The following is a 15686-nucleotide window of genomic DNA, read 5'->3' as shown; positions in this document are numbered from 1 at the left end:
GGGAGGCGAGGGAAGAAAAAGCAAAGCCCCAAAAACTAAGCAACGGGGCGCGCGAAGCCGAAGGCGGGCTTTGCTCGCGTCACGTGTCCCACTCCCTCTTTCCAGGCCCCCTCTTTTCCGTGGCGGCGCGCGCGAGCAAAGGCGGTGCGCACGCTCGGAGGAGGGGGCGCGCTCGCGTACGTGCGTGCGTGCGAGTTCACGGCGCGAGCCAGCCCCTCGAGCCGCTGTCGCGGGAGCAGCAGCCCTCAGAGCCGTTCCCTCACTCGCCCGCCTCAGTCAGTCACACACTGAGGAGGGAGGGAGGGAAGGAAGGAAAGCGAGGGAGCGGGCGGGATTATTATGGGCTGTGGGTGCTGCTGCTGAGGGCTGAGCAAAGGAGAGAGAGAAATAAATAAGAAATAAACAAAAATGGAGCTGTCTGCAGTGGGCGAGCGGGTGTTCGCGGCCGAATCCATCATCAAGCGACGGATCCGAAAGGTGAGCGGCGGGCCAGCGAGGCCCCAGACCGGGGCTCGGCTTTTTTAAGGGGGGGTGTTTCTGCCGTTGCCACCTCTTTAACCTGCGCTTCCCGTTTCTCCTCTTCCCCACCGCCTCCCCCCATTTTACCCCCTCCCCTCTGCCAACCCCCCCCCCCCGTATTTTGCAGGGACGCATCGAATACCTGGTGAAATGGAAAGGCTGGGCCATCAAGTGAGTTCCCCCCTAGCGCCTCTCTGTGTCTTGTCTGCGTGAAGAAGCCCCGTTCCCGCCTCCTGTGGGCCTCTCGCTGGGCTAATATTATGTGTCTCTTCCCTGGGTGCGCACAAGGCGCGCGCGTGCACGTGCACACAACACTCACAGAGTGCCTGTAGGGTTGCTTTATTCTTTTCGCCTCCCCACCCACCAAGAACTCCTCAGCATGTGCTAATATTTCTCTCTCTCCCCCCCCCCCCTTCATTCCTTTGCAAGTGCCTGTAACTGTGTCCATCTGCACTTCTGCAGGTACAGCACTTGGGAACCTGAAGAGAACATATTGGATTCCCGTCTAATTGCAGCCTTTGAGCAAAAGTGAGTTTGAGATTGATTCTAGACAGCACAGGGGAGAGTTAGGAGTTATCACTTGTTTCGTTTGCAGAATGGAGAGGTTTGACTTTTTTAAAAAAAGCATTTAATTTCTCCCCTACAAAGGGAACGTGAGCGTGAGCTGTATGGACCTAAGAAGAGAGGACCCAAGCCCAAAACTTTTCTGCTGAAGGTAACTCTCACTTTAATAACTTGGCTCTAATTGAACCAGTTTAAGGTTCTGGGATCTGATAACTTCAGTATGGTTAACTGCCCACTAAAAACTCTTAACAAAAATAAAACAAAAAACAGAGTCAGCTGGGGAAAGGAAGTAGTTAGAAATTAAAGCTTCACATGTTATTTTGCAGTATGTGTCCAGGGACGCCATAAATTATTGGAAAGCTACAAATATGCTCTTGATCTCTTTCCATCTTCATTTTGACTGAAAGTGATTGCTTAAAGTGTATGTAAGTTGGCCTTTTGGCCTCGTGACTTCTTGCTGTCTTAAAATGGGCCAGTGCTTTACCACCCTTTTTCACGGACTTGTCTGAAAGCTTTGTTGTTTAGTGTTTTCTCAGAACTTTGAAGAGGGGGCAATGTAAACCAGTAGTTTTTAAAATCTTATTGAAAGAAAATAATTAAACTTTGGAAATGCAAAAGTGCCCAGGAACTTTCTGGACCAGACAGTCCAATATATCATTTGTTTAAGGCTATTGTGATTGCAGCACTAAAACCTGCTTTGAGGTTTCTTGTCTGTAAAAAGTGAGAAAAGTGTATGTGTATATCAGATTTTAAACTTCCTCCCAGTCTTGCTGAGGCAGTGCTTACTATATGAGAGGCAGAGTGGGCTGGGGTTCAGTTTCTCACTAATGCTGCTTTCTGCTCATTTAAAGTAGAAGCTCTTACTGATGTGAATTTTGGAAGCATGGGTAGAAATCTGAACCTCAAATGCTGAGGGTTTGCAGAGTTGGCATTTAAACCAGTTTGGAAAAGGATGATCCATCATGGAGAATAAAGATTTTAACACCCAAAGTGGATATTTGCACTTTGTCAGGAATAAGAAAACCTTGGTTGTGTAAATTTCACCACTCTTCTCAGCAAATTCCTAAATATTCATTCAGGACTTATAAAGATGACTTTGTCTAGTGTTTGACTTCTGATGACATAGGTGGTCTGATAATTGATTTGATCTGGAAACTGACTGGATAGCTTATTTGCAGATGTAAATGATTCAGAAAATCCTGACCTCCATAGCATGGCCAATGGTCAGGATTAATGACAGTTGTAATTCAACAATATCTGAGGGGTTGCAAGTTCCCCACTGCTATATTAAGCTAAGGATCACTAATTTAATACGTATATTTGTGAGGAGCCACTCATTTTCCCAGACAGTGGTTTCAATTTATTAAATTTATACATTGCTTCCCACTAAATGTCCTGAAGCAATTTACAACCAAAATAAAAAAAAATGCAATTATAAAATCACATAAACCTTACTTTAAACATAGATTTAACCATGTGTCGAATCATTGGTGGTACCCAAATGCCCAGGAAAACACAAAGACACTAAAATGGCAACAAGGTTGATGGCAGAACTCTGGGGACTAGAGTACAGTTGAACCTTGGTTGTCAAACGGAATCTGTTCGCGAATTCCGTTCGATTCCCAAAAAGTTTACAAACCAAGTTGCGGCTTCTCAATGGCCCCGGAAACAATGCTGATGGCTGAAACAGACGTTCGGCTTCCAAAAAATGTTCGCAAACTGGTACACTTATTTCTGGGTTTGCAGCATGTACGTTAGATAGTCCTTTGTGTAGTATGAAACACTTGAGGCAAATTTGGACCCAGCTCTATTACATTCTCCTAGAGTACCTGAACACTATTTTGGAATGCATTTGAATTGATGGTGCTACAACAGTAACAACAGCAACCACCACTTCAAATGCTTTCCAAGATAGCGTTCAGGTGCTCTGGGATAATGGAAACTAAAATATTGTATGCACATCAGCTTGGCCTTGTGTAAGTACAGGGCCACTTTGTCATGCTATAATGCTTTAACTTATGTATGACCTGCTTTGTACTGAACAACTCTCTGGCTTGCAAAGAATGTGATGCTGGGTCATCGTATAAATTGTAAACATGAAGGTGGGTAAAGCTAGTAGGAATAAATTAGACGGTCAGTAGCAAGTAATGGATTCTTAGTTCTCTAGGGAATTTCCCAGTCACAGTTTGCAGGATGTAGCTTGTGGTCTACAGAGAAATGGGGGGAGGGGCTGCATTCTTTGACAAGTAGTTCTTTCTCTGTTCACTTAAAAATCAGTTTTGCTTTTAATCTTCTATAATTTATTTAAGTTAGAATTTTGGAAGCCTCATTATCTCCCTCAGTGCCATTTCTTTTATTCTCAGCCAGGGGGAATCAGGTGAGGAGAGCTTTGCTCATGTAGTTACAAGATGTTTGAAACTCCCAGAGCAGAAACTGATGATTTTAGCAACTTGAACACAGTTGCTACACAGTATAAACAATCATTTAGAAATTTACTGACTCAAGGTAATACATAAAGGGAGAATTTTAACCGCATGAGTAGAGTGGTCTGCACGACTTCTTTTACTCTCAGAATGGATAAAAACATCCTTTTCTATATTACCTTTGGTCAGTACATCAGGTGCTTTATACTGTGTTCATGAGAAGTTACTGATTTAAAAGCATGCAAGAAAATGCTTGCAGTTATGTACATTTTACTGGCTTTTCGTGAGTATGTAGCTGCTAGAAAATTGGGTTAACCTACTGTGAGAAGGGGTAAGCGCTGGGCTGGCCAGGTAGAACACAGTCTCCTTCAGTTGGCCATTGGGCTGTGTGGCTGAGGACTAATTTTATCTGAGTTTGTTTTAGTTCATGGAAAATACACCTTGTAGCAGTAAGTCTTTGAGTTCTAGGAAGCAACTTTGAGTTCTAGTAAGCAACTCAAGTTCTGGACACAGCTTTGTGGAATAGGGGCGGGGGAATATCCTGAAAGTTGTAATTCAGTACTGTTTGGGTAGCTGTGGAATTTTGCATACACTAGAGTCAGGTGAGGGTAGAGGCAATACCCCTGTCTCCAGTGATGGAACCTGGACAGAAGATAATCCTTCCTACTATTGCCATCTGCCCAGTGCTAAGAGCACATGCTTTGGTTGCAAAATGTCCTAGGCTCAGCCCCCAGCATCTCCACATAGGGCTGGGAGAGACTTCTGCCTTGAAACTCTAGACAGCCACTGCTAGTCAGTATCAATCATTCTGAGTTAGATCATTATAAGGCAGCTTCCTATGTTCATCACTGCTTCTGAGTTTATTTTCTGAACTGATAGCAATATTTCACTTCCAGGGTGTGCAGAAGGTTTGGTCTGCAAAAAGGGATGTCCGAGAAGGAAGGGTTGAATGATTTCTAACAAAAGATAAAAACTCCTACCTGTACAGTTAATGTGCTAATATCTTCTGTTTATGTAGGTTTGCAGAAGTGGAAGCTGAACTATGAGTAATCAATAGAATAAATTAAGTATAGCACTGAGTGGTATTCCCCTAAAGACACATATATTTAAAATAGAACTTCTGGCAAGGTATAAACAAAGAATCCAGTTTCTGCTTAAGGGGGATTTTTAAAAAAACCAGAAGTATAAGCAATTCATGGATATATGGAAACAGACATTAGAACATAAGAGCCATGCTGCATCCTCTTTTAGCAGTGGTCAACCAAATGCTTTTGGGGAGTCCACAAACAGGACTTGAATATAATCATGCTCTCCTGCTGTTGTTCCTCAGTGACTGGTATTCATAGGCATATCACCTATGATGCTGGAGGTAGTAGACAGCCATCATGACTAGTAGCTATTGATAGTTTTATCCTCCATGAATTTGTCTAAACACTTCTTAAAGCCCGTCCAAGTTGGCAGCCATTACTATGTCTTGTAGTATCATAACCATAGTTTATGCTCTGTATGGCAAAGTACTTCACACAAGTCATCATTGAAAAGAAACATGTTAACTTTGTATTGTAGTAATTTGAATGCACTGATATGTGAACTTGGTTGGAAAAACGCTTTTAAAATGCAGCAAAAAGCACAAATGTACACGTCTGAAGTCTGACTAATTCTTAGTGCATTGTTTAACTACCCAATATTACAAAATTGCATTCATTTCCCAAAACTGGGTTTCCTGATCAAAGAAATATAGATGAACTGCTTTTATATTCTTGTGTCTCCACTTCCAATGTCTTTATCATTTTGTGGGGCTTAAAGGTGTGGACATTTATTAAGTACGTTGCTAGTACTGTAGTACGGGATTTGCAATATTAAACACTAGAAGAGGGAGAGGTTATTTAGAAAATTAGTACAGTGCCATAGGTGCATGGGAGGTGGAAACTAATATAATTATGAGATTCTGATGATGTTCTCTGCTATTCCAACTTATCTTGCTGGTTGACTAGAGAGTTACTCAGCACTGGAAAGAAAGCACAATATGTATGGCAAGGTGATTGTGTTATCAGCAATTATTGCAATGAAGGAACGCTGTTTATTTTGCATGCATTTAAACTAGCTGAATGGTAACACTGTACTTTTTGCATGTTGTCTCAAGTGAAGTATAGGCATTGGCTCTGAAGGTGTTGTGACTCAGCCTTCCCCTTTTAGGTAGAATTTGCTGATCCAGAGGCTCTAAGTAGAGAAAGCTTCTTGTATATTTCCCCCTTCCCTCCCCCTCGTGCCACTCAAAGTATTTTTTACTCATCTCTTGTCATTTATTCTCCCATTTTCCTTTCACACCTATCTTGTACCTCTGCCCACCCCACCCCCTGCCAATTTCTTTCATCCCCGCTTCCTACTCCTTTTACATTCAGTTGTCTCTCCTATGATAGCATCTCTCTATTATCCCCTTCCTTTCTATTCCCAGTTTATTATTATTACTTTTGGAGCTGCTGCATAACCAGAGTTTTTGGTGCTTATATATCTGTGTGGAAAGTAAGTAGGAAGAAAATGGGAAGGAACAGAAGCATTCACCTGCAATTCTTGTTGCAGGCACCAGATGGTTGGAAAAGCTAATTGAACTAAGGGGGTGGGCGATAGATACATTTGGTTAGTCTGATGGTATTTGAATACAGAAGTTAGCTATTTTTGTTAGCACATTGAATGACTTGAGTCATCTGGTCTACAATAAATATCTAGTTGTAAGCATCACACAATGGGATGTTAGTTTTCTAAAAGGGAGGAGACCTTTTATAGTAAACTAAATCAAATTCAACAGTGTAATATAAAACTAAATTGAAGGAGCGTCTCCACCCCCCCATCATTATTCCCAGATGCTGAGGTCCAGCATCGAGGGCCTTCTGGCGGTTCCCTCGCTGCGAGAAACCAAGTTACAGGGAACCAGGGCCTTCTCGGTAGTGGCACCCGCCCTGTGGAACGCCCTCCCATCAGATGTCAATGAAATAAACAACTACCAGACTTTTAGAAGACATCTGAAGGCAGCCCTGTTTAAGGAAGCTTTTAATGTTTGACGCACTATTGTATTTTAATATTTTGTTGGAAGCTTTCCAGAGTGGCTGGGAAAACTCAGTCAGATGGGCAGGGTATTATTATTATTATTATTATTATCCTTTATTACAAGGGCAGAAGGGATATTAATTTCGTAATCCTCATAATGACTTTGAACATAGATCAGTATCGTCGTCATGGCTTATAGGTGACCCAAGAGTACTGATTTCATGGATGGGATGAGATTTGACCAGGAATATCTCAGCTCACTCTAATGCTGGAAGCTATAGTTGTATCTTAATAGAGGAACTTTGTGGAAACTGCACTTAAATTCCTCAAATAAGGTCCATGACTCAGTTTAGCTGCATTAGTTGTAATTTCTGAACCAACTTCAAGGGAAAATCCTCATAGAGCACATTGCAGTAGTCCAGTTTAGAGGTTACCAAGGCATCACTAACCAAGTTATGCCTGTCCAGGAATAGCTGTAGCCTAACATACCAGCTGAAGATGGAAGAAGGCAGTCCTATATTCCCAGCCAATAGTCTGTATGTCCTAATATATTTAAAGGTTTAATCTGTATATTTAAAGGTTTAATCTGCATGCTAATAGCATAATATCCTTTCTTAAATCTTGCTTCGTTTACTTATGGTTTAGTCAAATCCTGATAATTTTCAAATGGATTTCTGTTTTGTTGCACAGAGTGGGAAAGCTTTTGTATGACCTAAAGCAGAATTGAATAAACCTTTTCCAAATGGAATTAATTGCATTTATTGTTCATTTTCGTGGGAGACCTGATGTTATTCTAGTTAGCTTTACTTCTAAGAAGTGGTGGATGTAATGATCTGGCTGCAAGTCACCTCAAGACATTGTTTGTACATATTACAGGAAAAAATATGCCTTTCTTTTAAATGCTTACTTTGCAAACTCTCCTGTTACACGTAAAGTTTTGGTAGATTTTAACTTGTGCTGTGCTGCAGTCTGCTAAATGAATAGCCTTATTAATAACTAACAAATGTTATTTGAAGAGCATCTCCTAATGTTCTTTAAGTCTTGAACAATCCCAGTATCCCAAACTGTAATTCAAAACCCAGGGTGAAAATGTATGGAAATGGATTTCATGGTTTCCACTATTAGGGTGATTTATGCTTGGTCAGATGGATTCATTTTGGGTTGGGAACATGTTAAGTTTGAAATCCAGGCCTGTGCAGAGCTCAGCCTCCACTTCCTCCAGTTAGGCTTCATATCCTTAAGATGTCAGGTGCCTGCAGTTTAGTATGCAGAATGTGATTTATTCCCATCTAACTCCATTTTTTCCACTGCAGGCTCGGGCCCAGGCGGAGGCCCTACACATTGGGGATGTACATTTTTCTGTCAAGCCTGGTTCTAGCACATCCTCTCCCAAACTCCACTCCAGTGCTGCAGTGCACCGACTGAAGAAGGACATCCGGCGATGTCACCGTATGTCTCGGCGCCCTTTGCCCCGCCCAGACCCCCAGAATAGTGGAGTTGGTGGGGGCACTGGGATCCGCCCTCCTGTCTCTCCCTTTTCAGAAACCGTCCGCATCATCAACCGCAAGGTGAAGCCACGTGAGCCCAAGCGCAGTCGCATTATTCTCAACCTGAAGGTTATTGATAAAGATGGGAAAGTGGGAAGCAGGGGAGGAAGTTTGGCTCGATCCAAGATACCTTCACGAAACCGTGTCATTGGCAAGAGCAAGAAATTCAGCGAGAGCATGCTTCGTAACCAGATCCGCCACATGAAGTTTGGAAACTTCCCGCTGTACAACAAGCCGTCCACTCCAGTCCCATCCTTGGAGGGGAAGACCGAGGCAGGAGGCTCCCAGGGTGCCTCTTGTGGGCTCATGGGCTCTTCTGCCTATGATGCCCGCAGTTCGAGCTCCTCTGACTGCCCCTCACCAGCTCCACACTCCTCATCGGATCCAGATGATTCCCCACCAAAGCTGCTTCCTGAGACACTAAGCCCAGCCATTCCTGACTGGCGTGAATCGGAAGTCCTTGATCTATCAATTCCACCAGAATCGGCAGCCACCAGCAAGCGTTCTCCTTCCGGAGGAGGGGGTCAGATGCCATCATCTCCATCCTCTTCTGACCCAGAGCAGGAGGCTGGGGATTGGCGCCCTGAAATGTCTCCCTGCTCTAATGTGGTGGTCACTGATGTCACCAGCAACCTTCTGACGGTCACCATCAAGGAATTCTGCAATGCAGAGGATTTCGAAAAGGTGGCAGCAGCTGGAGGTGGTGGTGGAGGCAGCAAATGAGAGGCTGCCTTCTTCCTTCAGCGCAGTTGGGGGGAGGGGGAAGGGACAGGGAGGCTCTACTGCAAGATCATGCATGGTGTGAATGCCTGTTTTCTTCTCTCTCCTCCTTATCCATTCTTTCTCTCTTTGCTTGGAAATTAAGACGGTAGTAGAGGAATGGGAATGGATGTGTTTGAAGTTTCCAAATGTCACAGCTGCTAGGGGTTATGGTGGGGCATGAGTTTCCCTTTTGTCTTCAAGGGTTATGTTGTGCTGATTTGGACCTGGTGAATAAGAACTTGGGTGAATGGGTTCGTATCTTTAAGAGGGGAAGGATTTGCTTTTCCATACTCTTTAATGAAACAGAGATCTTTTGGTCAACACAGGCAGAGTCTGCATTCCTGTTTTCCAACTCTCTACACCTCTGTACCCATCACCTTGCTCTTATATCTGTAGCTTTGGTGAGATTGTATTGACTATACCCTAGGAAGAAGCAGCTTTTTAAGGGGAAGGGAGGTTGGAGAGTAGATCATTATGATTAGGTGGGGGCTGCTACAGAACATCTGGGGAAACTTATGTGCCCTAAATTTTCATTCTGCTGCTGGGCACTCTTTCTCCTTGCATATGCCAAAAGTGCTAACTTGGTAATTGTGGTAGCCCTTGGAGTCAGCCTGGGCACATTCTATCACTTCCATCTGTCTTGAACCATTTCTCAGTCCTGGTTCTAAGACACCCTGCACATTTTTTTTGTGGCGGGCCAAACTAGAGTTTCTTCAGCCTTCTTAAGTTGTCAGTCTTGTGCCCTGCTCCTTCCTCTTCTTAAAGTCTGAGGCATGTGTGTCCCCTTCCTGAAACCTGCTACGATGAAAAGGAGAGGAGCCACACATCCATCTTCCAATGTAGGAGGGATGGAAGAGTTGTGCAGTGAGAGTGAGCCCTGTTCTTATTAACTTAACTCCATTATCCTTCCAGTGAGGTGGGTAGGAGGAGGGCCTGCTTGTTGCACATTTCCCCATCTGCATCTCTCTCTAGGTGAGTAAGATGGAAGAACATTCACATCTACAATTCCTAGGATCTCAAACTGCCTCTACAGTTGCCAACCAAAGGTGCTAAGAACCTATTGTAAAATCTTACTGTGTGTCTCTTGGATCTTTGTGTGTGTGTGTGGAGTGCATGTGCAGTGTGTGTTTGCCTCTCCCTCCCATCCACCTGCCAACAACATGCTGCTTTTCATGAATTCATTCTGACTGAAACCTTTACAGCCTGTCTTGGAAGGAGGTAAAAATGTGGCTTCTTTTGCTATCTCCTCACCATCCCGCATAATGGGTAATAACCATGAACTCATATATTTGTGTCCAAGGTTCACTGCAGAAGTAAAACAATTTCTGCAAAGTTCTGCTCTGTGTTTCTTCTGCCATCTTATGTTCTAGCCCTGTTGCAAGTTTCTCTTTCCCCTCCTGGGTGCCTCTGTTTTGTTACCAGTGGCATGTGTGCGTGCAAGTGTTGCCTGTCATACTATTTGTAATCTTCGTTACATTGTTTTTTTGGGGGGAAGGGGTGTGTGTGTGTGTGTGAGGTAGTAATATTTCTCAAGGGCTTGTCTGCATGCTTATGCTGTCACTGAAATAACTGCATTCAATTCTTAATGGCATCTCTCTTCCCTGTATTCCTGTGTGAACTTTCTTTTTTTCAAGGGCTTGCTTAGTTGTTTTGTTCAGTTTTACATTGAGTTAATTATTTATCAATACATGTAAAGACTGGTGCTGCAAAAATTGTGGCATTTTAGCTCATTGGTATCTCACATCAGGAAGGACTTCAGACCTTTTTAAGCTGTCTCACCTTTTCCTCATTGACTTTGCAAAGTTCCACTTGGCTATATCTGTGTTTAAAAAGAAGCCTGGACTTTGCCAAGTACAGGATTGAGAGATGGTGTGTGGTGATACCTTATTAATAATCTTAAATATGAGTGTCTATATATAGAGATGCCTACCATAAGCAAATTGTATAATGTTAAACAGTGTGATTGTCTGTGACAGTTTGAGTGTAGTCAGTACCTAAGACATATTCAAAATGTTGGTTTTCCTTTATCCTATCATATAACACCTTTTGTGTCTTTTAAAATTATTTCAAAACAAGTGAAATCTACATGGTGTGCAGGCTTAAGTTCCTCCACACTCCTTCCACTAATGTGTAAGTCTAAGGCTTCTTGTAATTCCACAGGCGCATGCTTTGAAATAGCTGTTTGTTGTTTTTCATGAGTTCAGTGAGACAGGCTGTATCATTGCTTTGCCTCAAAGGAAGTGTGGAGGTTTTTTTATGGGAGTTTATTTTAATGGCTGTAGCTTCAAAGGTGGGTGGGTTGGGTTGTGGGGTAGAGATGTATAATGGGAGATGGAGCAGGGAGACTTGTATTAAAGAGAAGACTTTAAAGGAGAAAAAAAATGAAATATTTTATGAAGCTGCAAGAGAGGAACTATTATACTGGGTGGGGGTGCATACTAGTCAATCGTGTTTTGAGATTGCTTGGTATGTTTGTGTGGTGTATGGTTTTGAAGTTTGTCTAATATTTGAAAAAAGTAAATGGACAATATAAAAGGGAATTTTAATAGGAAACTCTTCAAATATTTTAACACGTGTTCTTGGCAGATTCCTCCCCCCCTTCCCTAGAGTCTCTTGTCACTTTGGTTTCTCTGTGTTTCAGAAGAGTAGGACATTCACCTTTCTTGGAGGTGTTGGAAGCTGTTGTCTGTTAGAAGCTGACTGATTTCATGTATGGTACCTCCGATGGCATCAGGTTGCCCCCCCCCCCCCCGAAACAACTTGTCAGTAGTGAAAGGAGGGTGGGGATCAACAATAGCTTTGGAATTTGTTCTAGAAAAAAAAGGTCCCAGACTAGAAATGGTCTGGTGGGAGGGCAGATTTGCATGATATGTTAAACACAGTTTTTAATTTCTCCTTCATGACTCTCAAAGCAGTGGGATGAGGGGACACACCTGTTTGAAGGCAGTGGAATAAACCCTTGCCCAGAGGGTGAATTTAGCTATTATTATTAGAATTACATTTATATCACACTACTTACTGCATCCCACATCCCTAGTCTGTGATCCCAACATGGCACTTGTGGTTCTCCCTCTCGTCTTCACAATGACCCTGTGAGGTAGGTTAGACTGAGAGATAGCGACTGGTCCAAGCTCACCTAGTGAGCTTCATGATTGAGTGGTAATTTGAACCCTGGTCTCCCAGATCCACTGCAACATGCAAACTTCTACACCGTATTGGTTCCTGGGGCTGTGTTGAAAGTGTGTCTTCAGATGTCTACTTTCTCCACAGATTAGTGAGTGTGGCACTTGATAAACAAATGGGAATTAATCTTTCTGGATAACATGTGAAGTAGCTTTAGTATGAAAGTGGGATGCCGCCTGGCACTCATGTCACAAGCTTCTGTTTCCTGAATACAGATACCAGCTACTCTTGTGCCATGGTGCCAACACACGGGATGCATCCAGCACCATAATTTTGGTGCAGTGATGGCTGATGAGGTGGTACCATGCTGATTCCTCTAGTCTACTTAGAACAGCAGCCATTGGACTGGGATTAAGAACATAAAAGCCTGTTGGATCAGGCCAGTTGATGCCTTTGAGAAGTGTGAAAGCAGGACCAGAGCACAGCAGCTCTCCTCCCGCTTGTGATTCCCAGCAATTGCCATTCAGAGGCATACTGCCTCTGACAGTGGAGGGAGAGCACAGTCATCATGGATAGTCACCACTGATAGCCTTATCCTCCATAGATTTGTCTAATCCTCGTTCCAAGATGGTGGCCATCAAAGGGATTAGCAGTCCCTGTCTGTCTCATAGTTGAGTTGAGCTGGTTGAGTTACTACTGATGCTCTAAAACTACATCACTGAAAGTACTTTAAAGGCCATTCCCTTGAGGAGGCAGGTGACAAGCAAAGCCTTGGCAGATAGGTGATTGTGAAACCAATTGGATGGAGCAGGGTTTAGTTGACTGCATCAGTGGTATCTTCTCCATCTCCATGCAGTATGATGACTCTTGTTGGGATCAGAGGCTAGGGATATGGATTGCGGTAAGTAGCCCACAGATGCATGAGTCACTCCACTTGTGCAGTACCAGGAGTTGCTCTGATGCAAAGATAAGCCTTCTGTTTTGGCTAGCATTTTGACCACTTCTTTGGCATTAGCAACCACAGCTCCTAACCAACATCCCTAGGAAGTTCTATGCTGCTAGGATTTTACCAACCTGGTAGCTCATTTGCTTGAACATTCCCCCTCCATCTCTAGAAAGAACCATCACTCTTGAAGGGGGAGAGTCAGATGCATGTAATGCTGGAATGTAGGGTTGCTTGGTTTTGCCTTGAAATTTTCCCTTTTACAGTATTTGGCACACAACCTCCAAAAGCAGATTGTGTTCATCTTTCCTGTTAAGTGGCAAACCTTGTACCTGACACATTCTAGCCACCAGATGGTGACAGAGGGCTACTGTTAACGGCTTCATGATTTGGGCTGCCTTTTTGCCTTGAATCATTGTGAATTTTAATGTAATAGAGGATAGGATACATCCTGTATTCTTTTGCGTCCGTGCCATGTTTGTTGTACTTCTTGTTCTTAGAGAGGAGAGTTTGAATGGGGGGAGGGGAGGGAGAAAGAAACTAGTTTTGCAAAAAAAGAAAAGAAAAAAGGTTTTTTTAAAGGTAATGAGATTTTTACAGACAGAAGGATAGAGAATTTAAAAATATTAAATGCAGTGATTGCACAAACTGTAGTGATTTTAGCTGGTCCTTAAAGAAAAGAGTATTTTTAGTATTTGTGTGTGGTAGGGAGGGTGGTGTTCAGGCCATTCAAATTGGGCAAGGGAAGAGCAAAAAGTAACAGTGTCTGAGTTGAGAAAGCAAGTCCATAAAAACCTATTTTCTCTTCCCTCTACTTTCTTTTACTTGGGGCAAAGGGAGGAAGAATGCCTCCCATCTTTCCTTCCTTTCTGGATATGATTGATCCAGAGTTCAGCCTGGTTCTGGCAAAGCTTTGTCAGAAGGGCTATGTGGCATGTTATCCACTTACAGATGAACAGTTTAGGCATCAATATGACCTACTGAGGTGAGAGCTATTTGATGAAGTGAGACATGTTGCTGCTTTGTGGTTGTTCAGTAAGTAAAAGTATCTAAGATACCAGGCAAGCAGGAAATATGTGTTTTAGCTGTGAACCAAACAAACTATTAGAAGCTGGCAAAACTTTCCTCATAATAGGTCAACCTCAATGTATACTGGGTTTCATAACAAAGAATTCCTTCTAATTAATCTAATTCACTTTACATCTTCCAGGTACATTTTACCAAGATGTTCTCAAGTGGGTAACAGCCTTGATATGTGAGGAAAAAGTGATTAGGACCTTCATGAGGATAGCAAACACCAAACTAATGATGGCAGCTTGGGTTGCAGTGATTGCTTTCATTCTGAGCCCTGAGGGAAAGCAAGGTGAAAGGAGCAAGTATGTGATCAAGATTTTAGCAAAAGAGACATGGAAGGGGAGATTCCATTAAAAGGGGGAGTGTTGGTTGGATGTGAAGATTGTCCCCAGAATTTATGTGGCACAGACTGGTGGAGAATGGGCTGGCACTTTCCCTCCTGTTCCAAAGTGTCCAGATTGGCTTTTTTCCCATGAGTGCCAATGCAAAATCTGTAGAAGAGACCACCCGTCGTCCACTTCAGTATCAATTTTCAGACAGCAGAGGAATAGTCTCCTGGTATTTATAGGATACACCCTAAGACAAGAAGGATGAAGTGTGACAGTTTTTGTTGGAGGAAGACTGTCCTGCTACTTGAGCAGTATATTTCTTTGTGGAAGTAGCTTTCATGTTTTTCTGTTGCTTGCAAAATTACACCTTTGCTTCTGTGCTCTTAATTGTTCACTTCTTGTAGTTAGCAGCAAAGCATAGTTGAAATGGAAGTTTGGAATCTGTTCAGGAAAAAGTATTAGATCTCCCAGAAAGCTAAATCTTTCCTGCTAGGTTGTCCAGCTTTCTGTATTGTGCAGAGAACTCATTTTTATCTGTTCACTATTATCTCTTTTTCTCATCTGTTACCAACCAGTTGAACTGTGATATCCTTCCTCAGGGCGACTTGAGTCCCATGTCTCTGTATGTGCTAACCTATATGTGATAATTGGTTATCAATAGGCTATGGGTGCATGCAACAGGCAGTGATAGGGAAATTCTGAGAACAATACTCTGGGCCTGTGATTCCTGGTGAGCTGCTGAAATACAGTGTCTCCCGTCTCAGGAGAATTCCCCTCTTTGCTCAATAACTTAGTACCCATTTTGGCCACGGAGAACTACGTGCAATCCTACCTCCATTATAAAATGGGTGCTATCTGAGCTGAGTCTTCCTGGTTAATAAGCTCCCATGTTCCCCCCCTCTTATGCTTAGGGGAGGTTTAGTCGCTTTGCAACATTATTTCTTATCCACCATCCATGGAAGTTGCAGTTGTGTGAGTGAACAACATTTTGGGTAACTGAGATGGAGGAGAAAATCAGGAAAAGGCATCCCCGCCCCCGTGCCAGATAATTAGGAGAGGCCCTTGGTCTCAGGAGGTATAAGAGTCCAAGTGGGCCTTTGGTAAGGAAATGTAATAGGCCTGGAATGGATTTCACACTTAGTGCTCAGAGTCCTTCTGTTATGAACCATCATGTTGCTATTCCCCCTCCCCCCTTGCCTCTTCCCTTGAGGCTTTGCACTGTTTTGCCTGGTGCATCCTGTGCTCCAGTGTTGCTTGCTTTGCTGCTTTTTTGACTGTCCACTAGTGGTGCAAGAGCTGGGATCTTATTTTCTTATTACTGAAGTGTGTGTGTGTGTGTGTGTGTGTGTGTGTGTGT

General features: G+C 43.1%; 1 protein-coding gene across 2 annotated transcripts; it reads left to right on the top strand.

Moving 5' to 3' along the window:
- The first annotated feature begins 62 nt into the window (after positions 1–62).
- CBX6 (chromobox 6) lies at positions 63–15686 on the top strand. Of its 2 annotated transcripts, none has more exons than XM_083701725.1 (5): positions 63–477; positions 647–690; positions 982–1047; positions 1168–1234; positions 7865–11395. In XM_083701725.1, exons 1-5 carry the CDS (start codon positions 409–411, stop codon positions 8819–8821), a joined length of 1203 nt encoding a protein of 400 aa, XP_083557851.1. In that variant the 5' UTR covers positions 63–408; the 3' UTR covers positions 8822–11395. The 2 variants fall into 2 exon arrangements, with proteins under 2 accessions (XP_083557851.1, XP_083557852.1); XM_083701726.1 differs by having other exon boundaries at positions 118–477; positions 7919–15686.

The sequence above is a fragment of the Podarcis gaigeae genome, assembly GCF_964106915.1.
Source record: "Podarcis gaigeae genome assembly, chromosome: 10".
Classification (NCBI taxonomy): Eukaryota; Metazoa; Chordata; class Lepidosauria; order Squamata; family Lacertidae; genus Podarcis; species Podarcis gaigeae.
Note: the sequence above shows the minus strand (reverse complement) of the source record. Positions and strands in the feature narration are given on the sequence as shown.